The sequence below is a fragment of the Microtus ochrogaster genome, linkage group LG4, assembly GCF_000317375.1.
Source record: "Microtus ochrogaster isolate Prairie Vole_2 linkage group LG4, MicOch1.0, whole genome shotgun sequence".
In the NCBI taxonomy this organism is placed as follows: domain Eukaryota; kingdom Metazoa; phylum Chordata; class Mammalia; order Rodentia; family Cricetidae; genus Microtus; species Microtus ochrogaster.
In genome coordinates, this window is record NC_022030.1 from 56,888,735 (window position 1) to 56,911,206 (window position 22,472).

Consider the following 22,472-nt stretch of genomic DNA (forward strand, 5'->3'; position numbering starts at 1 on the left):
CTCTTGTAGACCAGGCTGGTCTCAAACTCACAGAGATCTGCCTGCCTCTGCCTCCCAAGTGCTGGGATTAAAGGCATGCGCCACCATATGTAGCTCATTTTTAAATGTAATGCATAGTTAAGAAACACAGATTAATAGATCGTTATCTGTAATGACCAAAATTTTAATTATGTTAATTATGTTTTCTGGATATATAGAGATATATTTCAGTTAGATAGATAATCTTCAGAACTCCAAAGACCTACAGAATATAGTATTTAAAATGTTTTAAGAACTTAGACTTTTCTCGACAATGAGACGTGTCTGTTTCTGGCAACATCAATACTTCAGAGAGGTTGATGGGCACTGGAGATACCCTTTATAGAATTTGCTTTCAGTTTGACAAGGCTAGCCATTTGCACAAGAAACTGCTCTTGTCTGGACTGCTTTAGGGTATGCTGTATAAACTGGACATGCCAGATCTACAGAAAAATGATTGCTGAACTTGCCAAAAGAAGGTGAGACAGTACTTCAGGGTTCCTGCTCCACCAAAGATACTGCCAGACATTCTGCAGGACATAGAAGAAAGTGACTGACAAACTGCCAATATAGGCAGGATAGATCTTCAAATTTCCTGCTTCATATAAAAGTCTGCTGGATACTATGGGCCTGTAGGCTGAAGATGGATGCCCCAATGTTACAGAAGAACTTTGGGTGACTGTTCAGGAAGTAAGAGGTCTCTGTCAGTTTTAGAGTTTTTGAAGTTGCATACAATGCACTTCTTGTTTACTTAGGTAATAGTATATCCTTCTGGAGTCTTTGAAGAGTTGAAGATTGATAGTTAAAGTTTTTATTAGTTATGATAAAAGATAAATTAGACATGAAACTTTGTACTCACAAGGAAAAAATAAATGATAGAATGTTTTCTTTAATTTTGCCAGATACAAATAGACTAAATATTGAAATTGTAATTCTCACTTGATATCTGTTTTGTTATATGTAATTTTACTATGTTAAAGTTAAAACCTTACTTTTTATTTAGACAGAAAAGGGGAGATGATGTGGGATGTCCTTCTGTATATGTGTTGCTTTTATAGGCTAATAAATAAAACTGTTTCAGCCAATAGCTTATCTGAGTAAAGCCAGGTGGGAAATTCAAACAGAGATATATAGAGAAAATAGGTGAAATCAAAGAGATGTCATGTAGTTGTCCAAGGAGACAGATGCTGGATCCTTACCAGTAAGCCACAGCCTCATGCCGATACACATATTAATAGAAATGGGTTAATTTAAGATGTAAGAGTTAGTTAATAAGAAGCCTGAGCTAATAGGCTAAGCAGTGTTGTAATTTATATAGTTTCTGTGTGATTATTTGGGTCTGGGCGGCTGGGAATGAACAAGCAGTCTCTGTTTATACCCTTCGCATCTGGAAAGCAGGGATTTGTGAGTTTGTCTCTGCCTCCCCAAATCAATCATAGTACAATGATGTCACAAGTGCTTCGTGCATTTTTGGTGGACACTGCTAAATTGATAAAGTTTGGGGGGGACCAATGGACACATGATCATCCCAAGGTTTGAAGAACTATGTCCAAACTGCTCAGAGCCTCTCCAGCAGAAACAAAGTCACATCAAAAGTGACAATGCTGACCTCATTGGCTCAGAAACTGTGCTCAGGCAGGGCTCTGGCCCCTGCAGGGTGCTGCTCAGTGATATGGGAGACTCACTGGAGGTGGATGGGCATGGACCTTAAAGCCAGTGCTGGAGGACTATTATCCTTGCAAGGCCACACTCTTGGGGTGGTCTATAGTGACCCCTGTGGAGCTCTCCTTTAAAAGGGTCTTCAGCTCGTTTGCTAAAGAGATTGGTGGGCTGTTCAAAAAGTGTTGGCCTGGAGGGCAGAACTCAGCAACGGGAAGACCCATTGCCCAAACAAGGGAGCTCAGGCTCAATCTCATCATTCCTTTGCCTTCGAATCCTTCCTGGAGAGTTCTGCCCATCACTTTGTGACTGCATTTGCTGAGGATAAGTTTTTACCAGTGCACCGGAACAGAAGTTCCTGTTGCTAAACCCTTACTCCATGCAAAGACAATAGGATGCAATGCTAGGCAGCCAAGACCCTCAGAGGCTGTCTCCAGGCTCTGGTCAGTACCACAGCATTGCTCAAGCATGGCAGAGGCTCCAGCAGAGTGGATGGGGGCAGTGTGAATGCTGGTCTAGAGTTTGTAGTGTTCTCTAGAAGCTGGGTCGGGCAGCTAATTGCCTTGTTCTAGAGCGAGCCCACATTTCTTCGCTAACAGGTTTCTCAGAAGTGCCCCAGTTAGTACCTAGTGAATGAGCAACACAGTTTGCATAAGCTTTCTCAGAGGCTTCCGGGAAAATGATGTTACTCAAGATCAACTCATCTCCTGTCTTTATCAGAGTCTAAGTGAGTTCCAATGCTGAGTCACCAGGACCGAGCCCCTCCCTCCTTCTAAGTACTCAGAGTGTGGGGGCCCATTGAGTCACCATAACATGAAAGGGAAGGACCACTTCTGCCCACCAAACCCAAATGCCCCAGAGAGCGCTGGGATTCTCACATGCAGATGGTAGGATAGTAAAATACAAACCTCTTGGGAGACTACAGGAGCCCCTGCCACCCGCATCCACTGGGGCTGCGTTCATGGTTTCTCATTCACAGATTCAACTGACTGTAGGTTGAAAGTAAATTTGAAAAATTATGTCTACACTGGACATGCTCAGACTTTTTCTTGTCATTGTTCCCCACAGAACATAGAACACCATTTACATGGCATTTATACCGCCTTTCACTAACCTGGAATTGGTTTAAAGTCTGTGTGGTGCTCACATTGGTTTATGTTTACAGGACTTGAGTGTCTAGGTGATTGCTACTTGCAAAGATTTGGTACCTGCTGGGATTCTGATTCTTAGAGCCAGTTTCCTGAAGACAACGGGAGACGACTGTTTGATTTATCAGCTTTTGGAGAGTTACAGGTCCTATGACCTGAGCACCCCCAGGTGCATTTCACCCTCAAAGGCCTCAGGTGCCAGGCATTTCATTCCTAGGTATTTTCTAGGAGAAATAAAAGTATAGATCTGCCAATGACTGTGCACAAAGCTTATAGGCGCCTCCAGGCAATAACTGCCAACTGGAAACCCTCAAATCTGAACCAATGGGTAAATGTGCGAGTAAATCCTGACAGTGGGATAATAGAAAAGACCACAGGGCCTGGTGAGAAGGCGCAGAGGGTACAGCACTTAACTGCTAAACTTGATGGTACAGGCTTGAGTCTTGGGACCCACATGGCAGAAGGAAAAAGATTTCTCCAACAGGTTGTCATCTGACTTCCACATGAACCATGAATGCTGTATGCATATCACACACACACACACACACGCACACACACACACACGCACACACACACACACGCACACACACACGCACGCACGCACGCACACACACACACGCACGCACACACACACGCACACACACACGCACGCACGCACGCGCACGCACGCACACACACACACGCACGCACGCACACACACACACACACACACACTCAGCAGGAAAGAACTGCAGGGATATGCTACACTTAGACAAAGCTCAATCCAGTTAATGACCAGTAGAGGCAGCAATAAAAAGTGAACCGTACAATTTCATTTCTGCAAATTTCTAGAAAGTGCCTATGCTTCCTGGTGACACGAGGCAGGGTCAGGGATTGCCTCAGCATGGAGGCAGGGGTTGAGCGAGGGTGAGGAAGGGTGAGGAAGCTTGTAGCCAATGTCTGTGTAGAGAGACGGCCTCATAAGTGTATATTAAAGAAAACTCAACTCATCAAATTTATGCAATGTTTATTATACGTTAACAGTACCCCTGTAAATCTATGAAAAATGAAACAAACCAATGATCCCTGAAATAGATTAGAGGGGGAGATTGCAAAGCCCAGTGTATTTGGGCTTCACTTCCTGTGAGGGGTTGGGGGGAGGGAAGTGTGGATAGGAAACAGCTGGACTTGGGCTGTTCTTATTCATGGTCACGGACCCACTGTGCCTCTAAGAACGTTACGAAGGGTTCATAGCCTGTCTTCCTTGCATCAGATGCAAGCTTCTAGAGCTGAGGCATGTTCCATTCAGTCCCTTCCACAGGAAGGCAGAGCTAAGTCTGTCTGTGGCCGGCCAGCGCTAAGTCCTCTCCCACCCCTCACAGCTGTGCTGGTGCCTCGGCTCACCAGCTTCCAGAAGAAAAGCGTGGCCATACTTCAGGGAGGGAGTGAGCTGGGGGGTGGAGGGGGTGGCTGTCTTAGGCTCCTCTTGTGACCGGTCAGCTGATCTGGATTTCTTCCCGCTGGGCACAGGCTGGGCAGCAGTGCTCCCTCTTCTTGTAGTCTGCAGAGCAGGCATGGCACACCAGGCCTCCACAGAGCCTGGGGAGCAGAGACAGGGAAGCCTGAAGTAGCTTCTAGGGGGCATCTGCCGATGCTCATGGTCCAGCAGGACAGCCTTTGACTAGCTCAGGATGCTTCCCTTTCCCACAGGCTGTCATCTAACTCAGGTGGCGGCTTCCCCTGATGGTTTGTTTCCTTCTCCTGCTCTTCCCCGTGATGTCAGTGGAGCAGGGAATAGGGGTGGGGGGATGGGGAATGAGCATCTGTACAGATGCTTTCTTTCTGTACAGAGGTGCTAGGACCCTCTCCCTAGACAGAAGCCCAGCTGGACATTCTGGGAGGCTGCTGGCCTCATCTTCTAGGAACTTCCCTCCTTTGTGACTCTGCCCACTGTTCTCTTTCAGGGGTCTGCTTAGCAGCAGTAGCCAGATGGGGTGACACACGTGGGCACGGCTCTTTATAAGCACCCATTTCCCATGCCCTGGCAGGGTGGTGAACATCTGTAATGTCATCATGCAGGAGTGACTGAGTCAGGGGGATCCTAAGTTTGAGTTCCTCCTGGGTCACATGATGAGTTACAGGCCAGCCTGGGGTACATCAAGAGAACCTGCCTCCAAATAACCAGCGAAACCAGGGCTGATGAGACGGCTCAGCAGCACTTGCCACTGACTGGGATGACCTGAGTTCGAACCCTGGAACTCACATGGTAGAAGAGGACCAATTTCTGCAAGGTGTTCTCTGTTTTCTACACATGTGCTGTGGCACACATGTGCATGCAAATGCGTGCACGTGTACACGCGTGAGCACACACACACACATACTGAAATAAATGTTAAAAAGAAAAATCTTAAGAGCCGAACAAATCAAGCAAAACCAGGCATTTCCCTGGGTCCTTCCTTCCCCAGGTAGACAAGGGGCTGTGGGTTGTCCCAGACTCTGCCTTCCTGGTACCTGCAGGGATAGCGCCGAGACAGACGCCTGAAGACCTTGTTGCAGTCTGCGCAGTGTCCAGTGGCCACGGTAGACAGCTGCTGGAGCCTCTGCCACTGGTGGTCCTTCTCGCTGATGGGAAGGGTGGAGGGGAGACAGAGAGAGAGAGAAAGAGAGACAGGGAGGTGGTGATGGAGGAGACAGGGCCTCACATTGGCCTGAAGCTTGCCAGGTAGGTGGGGCTGACTAGCCATCGAGTCCCATAGATCTGTCTGCCTTTGCTTCGTTAGCACTGAGATTGGTTGAGTTAGTCCTCATGTTTACACGGCAAGCATGTAACTGACTGACCTAGCTCCCTGGCCCTCTTCAGTGGTGTGTGTGTGTCTCTTATTGCTTGTATGCATATATGCAGACGAAATACTCATATATAAAAATACATATAAAAAATCAAATAAGGCCTTTGTGAGATGGCTCAGTGGGTAAAAGTACTTGCTGCGCAAGCCTGGCGACCTCGAGCTGCTTGCTGGAATCCTTACAAAGGTGGAAAGGAGAGGGTGGACCCCACAAAGTTGTCCTCTGACACACAGGCCCCCACCATGCATGTGTATACAAACACACAGTAATAAATAAGAAGTGTTTAAGTAAAACTCAAATCATACAGAGGGTTTATAAAAGCCTAGCCACACGCCTCCTTCCTTCTTCAGTGACAAACTGTTTCTCCTTGGTTTTAGTAAGGGAAATACTCCTCTGCAGCTGTTTCTCCCTGGTATTCCTTCCACACTTGAGTAACAGGCTTCCTTAGACAGAGGTTGTTCTCTACGGAGTTCCTTCCCTTGATCGTGGAGGAACCATCTATCTGTTACAACGCCCACCGGCTTCTCCTTCCTCCCACTGTGGTCCGGTCCCTAGTCTGGGTTCCTCTGCCAGTAAATCTGCTCAATTTGCAGAATATAATTCTGTATTCTCTTTCTCTCACCCATGAGCCATACCGTGAAACTTCCATTCTGCAAGCCTCCCGTCCCTTCACCCCCCAACCCCCAACGCATCACCTGCTAAAGCAACCATTGTGGAAACCACTAGCCATGAGTCTGCTTTGATATAAATCAAATAGGAGAAAAAATTTAGTTGCATCAGCTCAATATCTCAAGTTTGCAACTTCTTCATGAGATTAGTAACAATCGTATCGCAAACTACAAACCACTCATCTTCACAGAATATGATATTTTAATCTTTTCTTTTTTGGGAAGGGGGTGTTGGGTTTTTCTCTGCAACAACCCAACTGTCCTGGAACTTGCTCTTGTAGACCAGGTTGGCCTTGAACTCACAGAGATCCCCCTGCCTCTGCCTCCTGAGTGCTGGGATTAAAGGTGTGCATCATCACCACCTGGCGAGTTGAATCTTTTCTATATTTAATATTCATTCACATATATAAAATACATTCACACTCCATTTTGTGCGTGTGTGTGTTCTTCTGTGGTGGATATGTACATATGTCTGTATATGTGCATGTATGTGAAGGCCAGAAGTTGCCCTCCACCCTTTTTGAAACAAGGTTTCTCACTGAGTCTGGAGCTCTCTGATTGGGCTGCAAAGGCTGGCTAATGAGCTCTGGGGATTTCCTGTGTTGCCTTTCCCAGTGCTGAGGTTACCTTCAATGCTGGGTGCTAGGGGAATCTAAAGTTAGGTCCTCACGCTTTTATGGCAAGTACTTTACGCACTGGCCATCTCCCCGGGTTCTGCATTCTTTTTTTTTTTTTTTTATCATTCCAATTGTCTTTTTTTTTTTCTTTTTTAGAAAGGGTTTCTCTATGTAGCCCTGACTTGCTTAGCACCAGTACTGGATTCAATTCCCAGTATTGCAGAAGCCATACAAAATGAATAAGACAAATGAATAGCGTTTACGTTATTAGATAATATATATGTTTCCTAAATAAGTTGTGCTTTTAAACTTATACCGATGTATTTATTGTACTCTGTGTGTGTGAGCACATCCACACACCATGTACACGGGAGATCAGAGGACTCTCTGTACTGGCTTCTCTGCTCGCATCTTGGAGGTCCCACGAATTAAACTTGGCAGCAAGCGCTTTTCCTGCTGAGCCCGCTTGCCAGCTCCTTTCTTGAAAGTCAGGGAGACGGGATCTCTGATTGCGGCCTGGGCTGTCCTTGAGCCAATGGCTTCTGCTTCAATGTCTGAGTACTAAAGTTAGTGTAAGCCACACTCTGGGCCTTTCTGGAAGTTCCTTATTGTCTTTCTTTTCATTTTATTTTTATTATTATTTTATCTGTATGGGTGTTTTGCCTGCATGTATGCCTGTGCACACATGCATGCAGGGTCTAAGGGGACTAGAAAAAGGTGGCTCATTCTCTGAGACAGGAGTTATAAACAGTTCTGAGCTGCCTTTTGGGTACGGGGAATCGAACCTGGGTCTTCTAGAAGAGTAACCAGTGCTCTCAACCTCTGAGCCACCTCTCCAGCCCTCTGAATGTCTTTCTGGACTCATTGCATCTTCTGCTTTAACATATGATTTCCCTCTCATCATCATCATCATCATCATCATTACTACTACTACCATTACCATTGTAGTGGACAGGTTGTTTCTATTTAGCCCAGGCTAGCCTTGAACATGCGATTTTCCTCCCTCAGTTTTCCTCATACCGGTAGTTCAGGCATGCACCCACTGTGCCTGACTTTCCCTGAATCCCATCTTGGTGGCTCCCTTTCCTTTCTCCTAGCTGGAACTGTTGCTCCCAGAATTACATCTTCTCCTTTCTCGGCTTACTTCCTTTTTTCTCTGGAGCACATCCTCAACAAGCTTCTGAAGAAAGGCTGTGTGGGAGTTGAATTTTCTGAGACCTGTCTTATTTACGCCTGTGGCCCTCACCTTCATCATTGAATTTATGGTTTATCTGGATGTGGAATTCTACTTCAAGAGTAGGCTTTTCTGAGAACTTGAGAATTATTGCAACATAGACACCAACACATGTTGAGCCCTCCTCTCCTTATGCGTTTTCCTCCAGACAATTTGAAAATCACATTTCTCTTTGCTTTTCTGAAGCAAATGCTGTATCTAGGTATGAGCAACAAATTTCCCCTTTTGTTTATTGTGTTGAGAATTTAGTGAGAACTAAAAACTAGTGTCCATCAGAGCCTGCATTTTTAATCTTTGTAATACCTTATTTGATAACCTACTTAATTTTAGCTTTTTCTTTTTGGAAACCTCTGCCAGTTGGAGAGGGTATTAGGACTCCTAGACTGTGTGTGTGTGTGTGTGTATGTGTGTGCATGTGTGGTGTGTGTGTGTATACACACACACACACACATATTCATGTGTGTTCACATGGAGGTCAGAGGTTGACACTGGGTGTCTTCCTCAGTTACTTTCCACTTTGTCTTTTGAGACAGCATCTCTCAGTGAGCCTAAAGCTCACCATTTGGCTATATTAGCTGGCTAGTGAGCCTAGGGATCCTCTCACGTTCATCTCCCTAGTACTGGGTTTATGAGCATGCTGCCTCTGGATTTTAGCACAAATGTTAAGATCCTAACTCTGGTCCTCATGATTACATGGCAAACATTTACCTACTGAGCCATCTTCCTAACCCCCCAATCTCCCCACTGATTTCTCTGTCCCCATTTCTGTTGTTACTTATACCTGCTTTTCCTGATTTTGTCCTATTTTCTGGGAGCCTGCTTTTAATTAATTAACTAATTTAGTTAGTTAGTTAGTTTTGTTTTTTTGAGACAGGGTTTCTCTGTGTAACAGATTTGTTTATTCTGGAACTTTCTTTGTAGACCAGGCTGGCCTCAAACTCACAGAGATCTGCCTGCTTCTGCCTCCCGAGTGCTGGGATTAAAGGCATGTGCCACCATACTGTTTATATTTATTTTCCAACCCTTTTGGTGAATTAAACAAATCAACAATCTTATGTTTTTGTTTGTTTTGTTTTTTTTCTGAGACAGGGTCTCACTATAGCCCACACTGTTTCAGGACACACATCCTGCTGCCTCCACCTCTCCAGTGCTGGGATGACAGGCCTGGCTGTGTACACACACACACACACACACATACACACACACACACAAACACACACACACACAAACACACACACACAAACACACACACACAAACAAACACACACACACACACACACACACGTGTGGTCAGAGGGTGGCTTTCACGAGCCGGTTCTCCCCTTTCACCACGGGCTCTGGGGCTCTGCTTCAGGCCAGCAGGCTTGTGCAGCGAGCGCCTCTATCTGCCCTCCTTGAATTATTGATCTCCTCCAAGCCGACCTTGTTCTCTTCTCACTGTTAACGTGTGGATCCCTTGCACAAGAATTTAGTTCTTGACAACTCCAGCAACCTGTTCATTTTCATGGAACCTGAGACCAGTGGTGTCGGGTCCCCTGAGCTGCATGGAAGGAGTGCACATGTGTGTATGTGCGCATGTCTGTGGAGCACACGTATGTCTGTTATCTCCCTACCTGACTCAAGGGCTAGTGTGCTTTACACGTCTTCCCCATCGCAGTGGGCTTGGGGGTTTGAAACAAACCCTAGTAAGCTTAGCCTCGGGCATCTAGCACAGCTGCTCCAGGCTGGACCCACGGGCCCAGAGGCCTAAAGAAGTCCAGTAGGCAGGTAGGTGTGGGCATGTGGTCACTTCATGTGTCCTACATTTCAGTCCCTTCTAAACTCATAAGCTGGAAGAGATGGGAATCTCTTCTGACCACAAGGGAAGGCAGAGGGCAGTTCTTGAGGCGGGGACTCTGTGGTTTATATGCTGTCTGTCTTTAGTGGCCAAGTCAGCACTGACCCTCAGTTTTCTCCTCTGTAACATGTGACATGTAATTAGTGACAGCATGAGGTCACAGAAGGAAACAACTTCACATGTGAAAGGCCTAGACCCCGGAGCTGCTAGAGACGCAGCCTCAAGCCTGACCTCCAGGCTCCTCCTTTCCACCCCAGCCCCAGCCCCAGCCCCAGCCCCGTTCTTACTGAATCAGCTCCAACACTCTCCTTTTCATGGCCCGGACCAGGTCCCTCTGCCCTTCCAGCTCCTTCTCATACATGGCCTCCCTCCTCTCAGCCTCCTGCTGCTTCTGTTCCAGCATCATTTGCAAGCGGGCTCTTTCTGCCTCACACCTGGGGACAGGAGACTCGGTTTTAGGAGAAAGGCTTAGAACCTGTGATGGGAGCCGGTCTACATATAGGCACAGCATCTATATACGTGAACATATAGAGGCACACAACACAATACATCATACACCATATGTACTACATATTGCACACACTCACATACCCACCACCTCTCTGCAGTGCACACATACACACACACACACACACACACACTCACACCCCCACAATAAACGTGTATACCACACACCAAAATGAGCACCATTAGACAGATTCAGCAATCCAAGAAAAATAGAAACAGGGCCTAACCTTGAGTGTTCCTGTAGAGGGCGCTACTGAACGTTTCTTTCCCTCCTTCCTTTCTCTCCCTCCCTCTCCCTCTTTCTCTTCCTCCCTTTTTCCTCCCTTCTTTCCCTCCCTACCTTTTAACATTTCCACTTTAAAACATAACTTTGGAAAGGCCTGACTGGATGGAGGGTGAACGCCTAGCAATCTAGGCTGCGGACAGTACGTCCAGCTGGGAACAACTGCCCATGGAGGAGAGCACTGGAGGCCTTGGGGTGATTATCTTGCTTTAAAGTATTTTTAGAAGCTGTGCTATATTGTCTTTTCAATTTAAAAAGCAATAGGAAAAATACGACTTTCCTAAATTTCTGTCTCCGTTTTGGGTTTGGAACTGCCACAGCTCTATTCTTGCTTTTCTTGTTGTTGTTAGTGGTTTTCTGGAAGGTTCCAAGAAGTTTACTAAACTGAAGCTTACTAAAGTTTACTAAACTGAAAATAAAATAGCCCAGGCTTCTCTTTCCAGGACCCGGTTGGGAGTGTACACCAGCTAGCAGTGGGTAGATGCTAATGAGTCCAGGAATCAAACCTAGGGCCTTGTACAAGCCAGGCAGGCACTCTATCAACTCTTGGACTATTGGCTTTTAACATATAGCCAGTTAGCAGGCCCCAAGACTGAAAACTGGGTGCACCTTCAAATCTTGCCAAGAACCAAAAGGCCACTGAAAGCAGACCTTGTCTGGACTTTTCTTAGCTGCTGACCTCCAGGTTCCTGTAGAGGGCGCTATCAACATTTTCCTCATCTAGTTCTCTTGCCCTCTAGGCCTCTAGGCCCTTCCTTATGTGACCACCGTGGGGTGTGTGTGTTGACTGGTGGGAGGGATAACCCTATCAGGCCCCTACTGTGTCCTGGTGGCTATTTTAGGTGCCAGCCAGTAAGAGGGTTGCGGCCACCGCTCCTGTGGGACTTAGGTAATAAAGACAAGTTTTGTGACTGAGCCCTCCAAAGGCCGAGGCGGAGAGTAGAGAAGGTGCTGGAGGGGCCACTGAGACAATCTGGCCTTGCGAGTCTGTGAGCTGGAGTGGTTTGTCTGCCTGAGTGACTGAAAGGAGGGTGCTGGGCAGGGACCCCAGGGAGAGAGCAGGAGAAGCAGGAGAGGCAGGGAAGTCAGCAGGGCTCCAGAGAGAGCCATCAGGGATGGCAGGAGGGGATGTGGGAAGGACAAAGGTGTCTTGAGCCCCTAGTTTATGCCAGGCATCGGGCTGAGGCGCCATGGCCTCGCTTCATTCAGTTTTCACAATGTCGTCAGATGGGGAGTATAAGCTTCATTTCATGAGAAAGAAAAGTAGAGTCTCAGGTGGGGTATCATTCTTGCCTTGGGTCACACAGTGTGGTGAGAGGATCAGAAGTCTGGACAAGAACCTGTCCAGCTCTCTTTTGTCTTCGCCACACCTTCCCCCAGTCACCAGCACTGTGCGGGCAGGTGCTGGGCAGAGCAAGTGGCTTCCTGTCAAGTCGCTCTGTCTTGTGGGATGGACTTCCTGGGTTTTGTTGACTGTCGTACACCTGTCCCCTACCCACTCGTGGTCACACAGGCACAGCAAACACAACTGGTAGAGAGGATGTACCCGGAGAACTGGGACTGGCTGGTGGTGAGCCCCTGTCACTGGCTGGATGCCCACGGTCCCTTTGCCCAGTGGTGGGCTCAGTGCTTGGCTCCCGAGTCTGGGAAGGGCACTTGCTACTCCATCTGCAGTCTGACCTGACTCTCCACCACCTCCCAGGCCACCTTCTGTGCAGCACGTCACACCTGACTTCTTGCCCAACAGTCCTCACCTGAGAGTCTGACTGGTGTCCTAGGCTTTACAGTTTCCAAGCTCTGCTCTGGACTTTCCGTACAAGCCCATCCATCCCATCTTTCCCTACCTCTGTGAACGGTTATTTTTATCTCTTTCTCTCAGACCCATGGCCAGTCTCCTGGAAGCCCTGCTTCAAAATTTGCTCACAAATCAGCAGCTGCACCCTCTCTGCTCCGGCTAAATACCTCTGCTTTCCTCCTGTTGTTCTGACTGGCTTTTATGTCAGTTTGACACAAGCCAGGCTCGCAAGGGAAGAAGAAATCTTTCTTGAGAAAATGACTCCATAAGACTAGCCTGTAGGCAAGTTTGAAGGGACATTTTCTTAATCGATAGCAGATGTGGGAGGGCCCAGGTCACTGTGGGCATGACCACCCTGAGCAGGTGGTCCAGGATGGTATATAAGAGCAGGTTGAATAAACCCCGAGAGGGCAAGCCTCTGCCTCAGCTCCTGCCGCCAGTTCCTGCTCTGACTTCCCTTAGTCACGCACAGCTCTGTGGAACTGTAAGCTGACATAAACCCTTTCCTCCCCAAGCTGCTTTCGGCCATGGTGTTTTATCACAGCAAAAGAAACCCCAACTAAGATACCTATTTACCAAGAAGCTTTCTGGAAAGAAGGCCTCCTGGGAGTTGCTGATGCTTGCACAGAGAGAAAAGGCAGAACACACCGAGGGAACAGCAGGATGGAAGGCCCTAAGGTGGGACTGGGCATAGCAGGTTCCAGGAACACAGTGGAGGTCCTTTTTGCCCCAGTGGGGTGAGGAAAGAACCCTCTAGTCTTGTTCCATAGGGTCAGCCTGGACTATTCAAGTCTACGAACTGAAAGTAAGTTGGAGCTTTACTGCTAATGGGCACAGGCATCTTTAGGGAGAGACACCAGTGCCATAAAATTGACGGAGCCAATGGCTGCACAACTCTGTCACTATACTAAAAACTTCTGAATTGTTGAAGAATTCATAAAGCACACATACACACATTATTATTATTATTGTTATTATTGAGACAGGGTTTCTCTGTGTAGCTTTTAGAGCCTGTCCTGGAACTTGCTCTGTAGACCAGGCTGGTCTCAAACTCAAAGACATCTGCCTGCTTCTCCCTCCCAAGGGCTGGAATTAAAGGTGTGTGCCACCACTATCTGGCTTAAACCATATATATATATATATACATATATATACATATACATATATGCATATACATATATATATGTATATATACATATATATATATGTACCCAATCAGACTATGCATGCCCTTCCTCTGCTTGAACTCTGTAATGGCTCCATTCTACTTTGATTTAAAACCAAGGTTATTTTGATGACTTCCCAGACGCCCTTTCCTCCTTCACCTGACTGGGGCCAGAATGGCTCCCATAATCCTCCTTGAACCTGCTGTACAATTTCCCATCTCAGGATCTTTGTTCCTATTCTACCCTCTACCTGGAACATCTTGCTAGACAATGTCTAAAAGTCTAGCTCCTTACTTCCTCCGTGCCTTCAAGCAAACACCAGAGCTTCTGAGAGGCCTTCAGTGGCCACGCCACCTTCTCAAATACTTCACAGTGGTCACCTCCCATTTTCCTTTCCTGTTTTTTTTCTCCACACAACTCCAGGGTTGGGGAGATAGCTTTGCAGGTAAAGTCACTCACTGCCAGGACTGATGTCCTGCGTTCAGATCCCAGAACCCACAACGGTGAAGGAGAGAGCTGACTCGGTTGTTGTCTGACCCCCGCATGTATACCATGGTACGTGCACACCCACCATCATGCTCACGCGCACTCATCCCCACACCTATGCATAGAATAACACATGTATGCCATGGTACGTGCACACCCACAATCACGCTCACACGCACTCATCCCCACACCTATGCACAGAATAACACATGTATGCCATGGTACGTGCACACCCACAATCACGCTCACATGCACTCATCCCCACACCTATGCATAGAATAAACAAATAATAGTAATAGTAATAAGCCTGCCCAACTCATTGCTCTGTATTTCAGATGCAGATTCCTTACTGTGAGCAACATGAAGGCAGGAATTTTGCGTTTTGCCCACAAGAGTATTTGGGGTTTAGAATGGGTGCCTAAAGTGTTTAGGAATGACCAAGTGATGGGTCGCAGGGAGACAGGGGTCTATGAGACTGTGCCCTCAGATACAGAAAGAAGTTTGATGCTGGGACATCTCTCTGGAACCTCTTAGTTGCTCCCACCTGTTTTTCTTGAAGCCAAGACCCTCACTTTCACTTAGGATCTGAATCATGGGAGTATTTGCTGGTCACAGCAGCAGCTCAGGCAGTGAGTATTGGGTGGAGTCCAAGGGGCTTTGGGTTGGAGTCTGGGCTCTCGGGTCTGCCCCAGCTGTTTAGTAGACAGACAGTAAACTTCCCAGTGATTCAGTATGAGTCATAGACACTCAGCCTCTGACAAGGGCAGGACTGTTCCCTGACCTTGTTTGGAGAAGGTGTTACGGTGTCCTATAGAGACAGAGGCAGCATGCAGACCCATGAAGACCAAAGGCAGACTCAGGAAGACCTTTGCACGGAGTAGACTTTTAAAACAGGCAGGGTTGTGACAGATAATACCTTTGGGACCTTGAGATCAAGGGAAAGAAGGGAGAAAGGAGCTACTCGGCAGAAAGAGATAGGGGAATATAGTCAGGGCTCTGTATCCGTGTCTCTGGTTTTAACCAACCACGCACCAAAGATGTTTGGAGACAAAAGCAAACAAAAACCCTAAACTGTGTATCTTGAATATGTCCTGATATTTTTCTTCTTCAGATGATTCCTTATACAAAATAAGGAATAGTGGCACAACTATTTTCACAGCATTCAGACCAAGTTAGGAAGGTTCACAGAGCCCAGGGGGAGAGTGTCCGGGGTTCTGAGTAGACCCTACACAATCTTTATGCGAAGCACTTGAGCAGACATGGGTTTCAGTTTCCCTTGGGGTCCTGGAACCTCCTGTTGATACAGAGGACAGTGCTAAAAACAAAACAGAAAACAAAAACAAAAAAATGCCCCGGGGGCTGTAGCTAGTTGGCAGAGTGCTTGCCTACCAGGCACAAAGACTTAACTTTTAGTACCAAATAAACTGGGCACAGAGGTCCAGGCCAGGAGGATTGGAAACTCAAGGCCATTCTCAGTTATATGGCAAGTCTCAGGGCAGCTTGAACTGTATGTGTAATAAAACAAAATTGGCTGAGGGAGCCGGACATGGGGGGCACAGGTGCTGTCTCAGCACTGACAGACTGGAGGACCGTCTGAGCTGCGTGAAATGACCAGAACAGCAGGAAATGACACAGAACAGCAGGAAAGGCCACTGCTGTGGAGTCAGCCGCAGGGCTTGGCTCTCAGGTCCTCTCGGTTAACAAGCTGACACTGGGTGGGTCATGTAAGTTCTGGGTGAATGTCAGCCACTGTTGTGGTTATCAGGAGGCCAAAAAAGTTGAAAAGGTTGTATAGCAGGGAACAACAACAACGGAAAAAAAAAACGGAGGGACAATTGAAAATGAGGGACAAAGCCAGGCATAGTGGTTTATGCCTGTAATCCCAGCACCCAGGAGGCTGAGGCAGAAGGATTGTCATATGTTCCAGGACAGCCTGGGCTACAGAGTGGAATCCTATCTTTAAACCCTGTGTGAGGAAGGTAGATGTGGAGGTATGGTGGAGTCAGAGCTGGTTAAAAAGGCAGAGGGGCACCCAGAAGAGGCGGCAGGAGTCAGGTCAAGCATGGCAGGAGCGCAGGGACAGGGAGCAGTCTGTCTCCTGGGGTTCTTGGGGAGACTGGGGAAGGAGAGGACCTGTGAGCCTCCTAGGATCAGGATCAATGCCTAGGATGGCACTGGCCTCAGTAACCTGGAGCTGTGCCCAGCACAAGGTCTGGTACACTGAGATACTCAGAGTCCTGGAGTCCCAGCCCTGCTGGTGGTGCCAAGGTTACCTGCTGAGTTGCTCCTGGAGTGTCTGCAGCTCTCTTTCCTGGGCCTGCAGCAGCTGCTCCTGGCGCTGGGCCTGTTCCTTTGCCAGCTGGAGCTCATACCTGGGGTCCTGGGGACAAGATGGGAAAGGAAGACAATGAAAGGACAACAACCCCTTTGGGTCCACCTGATGAACTTCCCCATGAGGCTTTAGCCATGCCTCTGGGAGCTGGGTGAGTCTGGGGTTACCACTTCTTTTCCTGAAATCACCAAGTTCTTGGACCTGGCAGACTCTGGCTAGGAAGGAGGCTGAGAGATATCTTCAGAACCATCTTGGGGGAGGGACTCCTGGGAAAAACATGCCAAAACATGACTAGTCGGGAGTACAGCAAAAGGGTTAGACACTGGGAGACCTCTGCCCTGGTAACGGAGCTTGACCTTTGTGACTCAAAAGACTGCTGGGATGTGGTTCCGAACTCAAATGTTGGCATGCTAGGCAGGAAGTACTATGAGGGCGAAGTAGGCCTCATAGAAAGCAATCATGGGACGGGACAAGCTGTGACCTGAAGAATGTGTGACTTCCGAAGGGCATTCCCAGACAGCGACTCTGAGAAACAAGCTAAAGTTGATTTGTAGGGCTCTGTGTGATGGCACACACCTATAACCACAGTATTTGAGGCGTCAGAGGCAAGAGGATCAGTAATTCAAGGACAGCCTGGCTATAAAGCAAATTTGAGGCCAGTCTGAGTTACAGAAGATCACTTCACAAACAAGCCCTTATACTGATCTATGAGCTGAAATGGCCTCCAGTTATCGCCTTAGACCCCTAGCAGCACACCAGGCTAGAGAGGAAGCAACAGCCAGATACCTTGACCACCTCCTGCAATGGCTCTTCTGCTCGATTCTTCTGCCTGCTCATACTGCTCACTCCTGTCCACTCTTGTGGCTTCTCTGTGGAGGAGTCTTCCTTTATTCCCAGGCCTTGCAGGACACAGAGCTGCCCTAGAACACTAGGCTGATCCCACCCCTGCCTGTTCCTGAATGCTCTGTTGTCTACCCTTCCTTGAAGGCTGGGGGTCACCAGCCCTTGGTCATGGTCCCAGTCTGCTTCCCTTTCCTGGGTCCCTTCTGTTGTTCTCTGGCCTTCTGTCATTGTCAGACTTCCTGTGCCTCCATTTTCTATTCCTGTCACCTCCTTTTGTGCCTCCTTAGCTCCTTCCCTCTGTCGCTGGCTGCATGCTGCTGAATTCTTTGGGGATTTTCTGTTCTTTGGGCCTCCTTCCTTCTGGTCTAGCTGAAATTCATCCCCTTCTGTTTCTCGAATGCTCTGGGGACAACTGAGGCTCCTGGAATCCTCTCTCTTCTTTTCCAAAGAGGTGGGAAGATGGCCATGCTGCAAGGGGGTAGGGAGGTCATGTTGGTGGTCTTCCTTGGGTGCATCTTGCAGACAGCTGGTTCCACGGGCGTCTGGTCCCTGTAGCTGTCCTCTGGAGCAGCTCGCCTGTAGAGAAGTCCCATTTCAACAACTGATCTGGACATAGACCTGGGCCAACAAGGTTTGCTTCCTATTGGATTCCTAGACCTCCTACGGGGAAAGTCACCAGAGCCAGACAATCTCAGACAGCACTCCCACAAGACCCACAAATCCGAGGGGAGAATAGCAGGTGTCTCAGCTCCTCCCCTCCCTGCCTCTAGCCTCTGGCATTTCCCTCCTTCGCCCTGAATTCCTCCACCTTCTCCTTCCACTTTTTCTGCTGTGCTTGATTTTGTGTTTCTGCATTCTCATCCCTAAGAGGGGAAAAAGAATTTCTAGTTTACAAAATGGCAAGAAAAATTTAAACAGACTACTCTGAAGAAGCCACCTGGGTGGGGATGTAGCTCAGTGGTAGAGCACTTGTCTAGTATGTGTGGCCTTGGATTCAATCGTTAGCATAGCAGGGTGCAGAGGAGCCTTCTCTCTGCTTCCATTTTTCCCCTTGACCATATCTGCACCCTACAGTCATCCCTTGATACCAGGGGAGTTGGCTCCAGGACCTCAAGATGGTATGTATTCAAATTCCTGGATGCTCGAGACTCTTCTTTAACATGGTGTAGGGTTTGCCGATAACCAATGCACGTCCTCTGATAAGCTGGAGTCCATTTTAGATGACTTTACTACCCCACACAGTGTCAATGTCATGTAAATAGTTATTATACTGCCTTTTGTGGGGAACTCTGAGGGTAAAAGAATCCACAATATTCAGAACCAATACAATTATTTTTTTTCTAAATATTTTGTATGTGCGGTTGGTTGAATACACGGATGCAGAACCCACGGATACGGAAGGCTGACTGCACACTTAGCATAAATTTCACTGTGTTCCTGGTCTGTCTACACGAACAGTCCTTGAACTCTTTCAAGGTCTGAGACTGGGTCCTTAACGGTGCCACATCTGGTGTCTGGAAGTCGTGCAAAGATGACAACCTTCAGCTGCCACTTGAGAATAGAGCCTCATGCTGAGCTGCATGTGGGCTGTCTCGAGCCATCTACACAACTCCCCTAGGAGGCAGGAACTCACCCAAGAACCTTCAGCTGAGTTTAGAAAGGGGCAGAGCTGGGCTGTGAATTGGGAAATCAGTCTCCGTAGTCACTCTGCTAATGGACACAGGCCAATTTGGACTCTCAACTCAGGGGTTTCAGTAGAAGAGGGCTCCCTGGTCTGTTTCCTGCAAGCCTCCAGCCACCCCTATTGCCCTCTCCTCCTGAGAGCCCCAGTGACTCCTACAGATGGCACCAGAGCTCCCTTGTTCTCCTTATTCCCCCTCCCTTGCTTCACACACTGCTTCCACCTCTGTTCTGTTCAGCTCTCTGCGCACCCACAGGAGGCCCTGCTCAACTTGGGAGTTCCAGTAGATAGACGATCAAGAAGCAAGTCAGGGTGAAGGCAGGCAGAGGCACCTCCTTTGGGAAACCTTCAGGCTTTCCGGGTCTTCTTTCCTGGGTCCGGCTGGGATTGGAGCGGCGGGACCTGAAACCAAGAGGCAGAACAACCTCTTTAGTTGGCTTGGTCCTCTAGTGGAGGCTACCCCAGCTTTGGAGCCACTCCTTCAGACTATGACCCCTTCTGTTTTCCAGTATCCCCTGAGTAGTTCCGTTTTCCCATCTAGCTGGCCACCCCATGTTCCATCTCCATATCCGTTGCATCCCAGCATCCCCATCACCCATCCGCCCTCCTGACTTTTCCAGCCGGCCAATTAGTCTTTAGAAGCATGGCCTAGCTTGAGATGACACTGAGAAGGGAGAAGGCTAGAGAGTGGGGACACGAACCAAGAAGGGAAGGGAAGCAGGCTTCCAAAGTGGGGGAAATAACCAAAATTTTTACCCAGATATGAACCTATGAGCCACAATAACCAACATGTCATGACACCCTAAGGGTGCAGTAGGGCTACACATACCTTGGTCGTAACTAACAGCTCTTTAATCGGAATTAAGACATTCTCAACAGGAGGGAATCATGCCTGGTACTAGAAACCTCACCCACCACCCAGGGGTAGCGAGGTCATGGATCTTGGAAAGAACCTACAACTATCACTTACTAAACCACTATAATCCCTAGCTTTGTTCTAAATATTTGTCTTTATACCCACAGATCAGTGTAGTCCTCACCCCTCATTGAGGAAACTTCTCTTTGCAACAGATGGAAATCATTACAGAAAACAACAACCAGTCAAGATGAAGGGTTGTGGAGCCTAGTCCCAGCCGATACATATACAATACAGCTACATGTAAGGCTCAAGGATCATTGCCGAGGAGGGGGTTGGAAGGTGAGTCAGAGGGCCAAGGAGTTGGCTGCGAGGCTGTTTCTCCTAGGAATGTCAGGATCTACACCTGTAAAATCTCACCAACATGACTGCCTGAACATGAGTCGAAAAAGGACAATAGCAATAGACATGCTAACATAAGAGAGGAAACGTTCATGGGAACTCAATCATACAAAGAGAATTACAGGTAACTAAGGAATGCTGAGATCAGGAGAAACAGTTTTCCCACCAGCTGGCTATACAATAACAAATTGTTAGCCCTGAAAACACACATACAAATAACATTATATAGACCGAGTGGGCTGAACTTGTGTGTGTGTGTGCGCGTGCACGCGTGCATGCGTGTATCTCACAACAGTTAATGAAAAAGGAGCCTATGTGTTTGAAGGAGGGTAAGGAAGAGTATATGGGAGGGTTTGGAGGGAGAAAGGGGAAGGGGAAAACAATATAATTATAATCTCAAAAAATTTAAGGGGAGGAGAGAATGGCTTGCTTTGGAGGCCGAGAACCCACTCACTCTGAGAACATGGGCCAGTCTTCATCCAGGTCTGGCCGCTGCAGGTCCAGGTTGAAGGCAATTCCGTTGAGGGCATAGAGAGAGTCCAAGATTTCTTCCTGGAGCTCAGGGCACAGCAGAGGGCTCCGGGGACCATACCATTCCCTGTGTGAAGAGGGACCAGCACATTTGGCCCTTGCCACTCTTGACCTCTGAGAATTGGTGCACCACAGGGGTCCTACCTGGGCAGGTGTGGTTGAGCTCAGCCTCGGAGGGCAGAAGCCCAAGCCAAACTGAAGACCCCCTGAGCCCTTTCTCCTTTCTGACACTCATTCCCTTTTCTCTAACTGTCAATCATTCATTTAGGAGTGAAGGAGGGTAGTGGGCTCGATTGTCATTTATGGGTTGATGGCCTGGCAGTCCTACCTAGTGAGATCTGGGCTCAGGAGGCACAACTGCATTGACTCGGCCAGCTGTCCACAGGCAAGGCAGAGCCGGATAAAGGCGCGACCCTTTCCCAGAGAGGTCTTCAGCTGCAGGGAGTGTGGAGGACCAAAGAGAGGGCAAAATCAGGATGGGGAGCTGGGCAAAATCAGAGAGCACATGGATGGAAGCAAGAGCGAAGGAGAAAGAGCGGGCCAAGGCTTAGAGGAGAAACGTGTGGCTGGAGGGAGGCCAGGTCCAAGGAGAGGAGAGGAGCAGGTGAGAAGCCTTCTGTTAGCAGAGCAGGTATGGGTAACACGGGACCTAGGGAAGGGCTGTATGCCCGCCCCTAGCCATTCTTTGTCCACTGCTGGTACCAGAGCTTCCCTGTGCTTCCAAAGCCCATCCCTTCCTCATCTCCTGCCCCCTTACCTTGCTCTGTGAGCATACGAAGCTGATCTGCTCCGTGCATCCCCGCTGTCGTCGCAGGGCAGTGAAGAGGAAATCCCAGTAATCCTTCCGAGCCCCCAGGAAGCTCCTCTGCTCTTTCTGGTCAAACTAGGATCAAGAGGAGAGAAAGGAATGTGTGCTAGGAACCTACCTAGCGCCCTGGCATGCTGGGAGGGCCCTGGGGAGAAGAAAGGGCTCCTGCAGACAGGCCTTTTTGTGAGGGATTTGGCTCTGCTCTTACTGGCTGTGTGATGGGGACAAGATATTTGATCTCTCTGAGCCTGAGTTCACACTCATTCACAAGCACTGAGTACTTCACTATGTGTAGGCCCCACTCTGAGGCCTGTGAACAATGAACAAACCAACCCCACACAGCCTACATCTTGGTATGGGAGTCAGAGGATGAATAGATTAAGTTCTTAAAGCATACAGTGTGTTAGATGGTGATGGTGGCTTTGGAGGGAAAAAAGAAGAAAAAGAAAGAGAATAGAAAGTGTGTATGTGTATTAGTTACACACACATGAGAGAGAGAAAGAGAGAGAGAGAGAGAGAGAGAGAGGGAGGGAGGGAGAGAGACTGAAATTTTAGCCTGAGGAAGCCATCAGACCTGAGGGTCATGGGAACAGAGGTCATGTAATATCTAGGGAATAGCATTCCAGACAGAGGAAATGTAAAGAGAAAGAAAAGCCCCTAGAGCTGGGCGGTGGTGGCGCACGCCTTTAATCCCTGCACTTGGGAGGCAGAGGCAGGCGGATCTCTGTGAGTTCGAGACCAGCCTGGTCTACAAGAGCTAGTTCCAGGACAGGCTCCA

The 22,472-nt window shown here is 48.2% G+C and overlaps 1 protein-coding gene across 1 annotated transcript in view; it reads right to left on the reverse strand.

Moving 5' to 3' along the window:
- Positions 1-4,300: 4,300 nt before the first annotated feature.
- Rufy4 (RUN and FYVE domain containing 4) overlaps positions 4,301-22,472 on the reverse strand; it is a 19,270-nt gene continuing 1,098 nt past the window's right edge. The window contains exons 2-10 of the mRNA XM_005361668.1: positions 21,644-21,769; positions 21,215-21,321; positions 20,810-20,953; positions 19,430-19,499; positions 17,360-17,992; positions 16,515-16,621; positions 10,292-10,438; positions 5,316-5,426; positions 4,301-4,403 (exon numbers count right to left, since the gene is read on the reverse strand). Of these exons, the coding sequence (XP_005361725.1) occupies positions 4,301-4,403; positions 5,316-5,426; positions 10,292-10,438; positions 16,515-16,621; positions 17,360-17,992; positions 19,430-19,499; positions 20,810-20,953; positions 21,215-21,321; positions 21,644-21,769 (1,548 nt within the window). The remainder of the gene's footprint in view (positions 4,404-5,315; positions 5,427-10,291; positions 10,439-16,514; positions 16,622-17,359; positions 17,993-19,429; positions 19,500-20,809; positions 20,954-21,214; positions 21,322-21,643; positions 21,770-22,472) is intronic.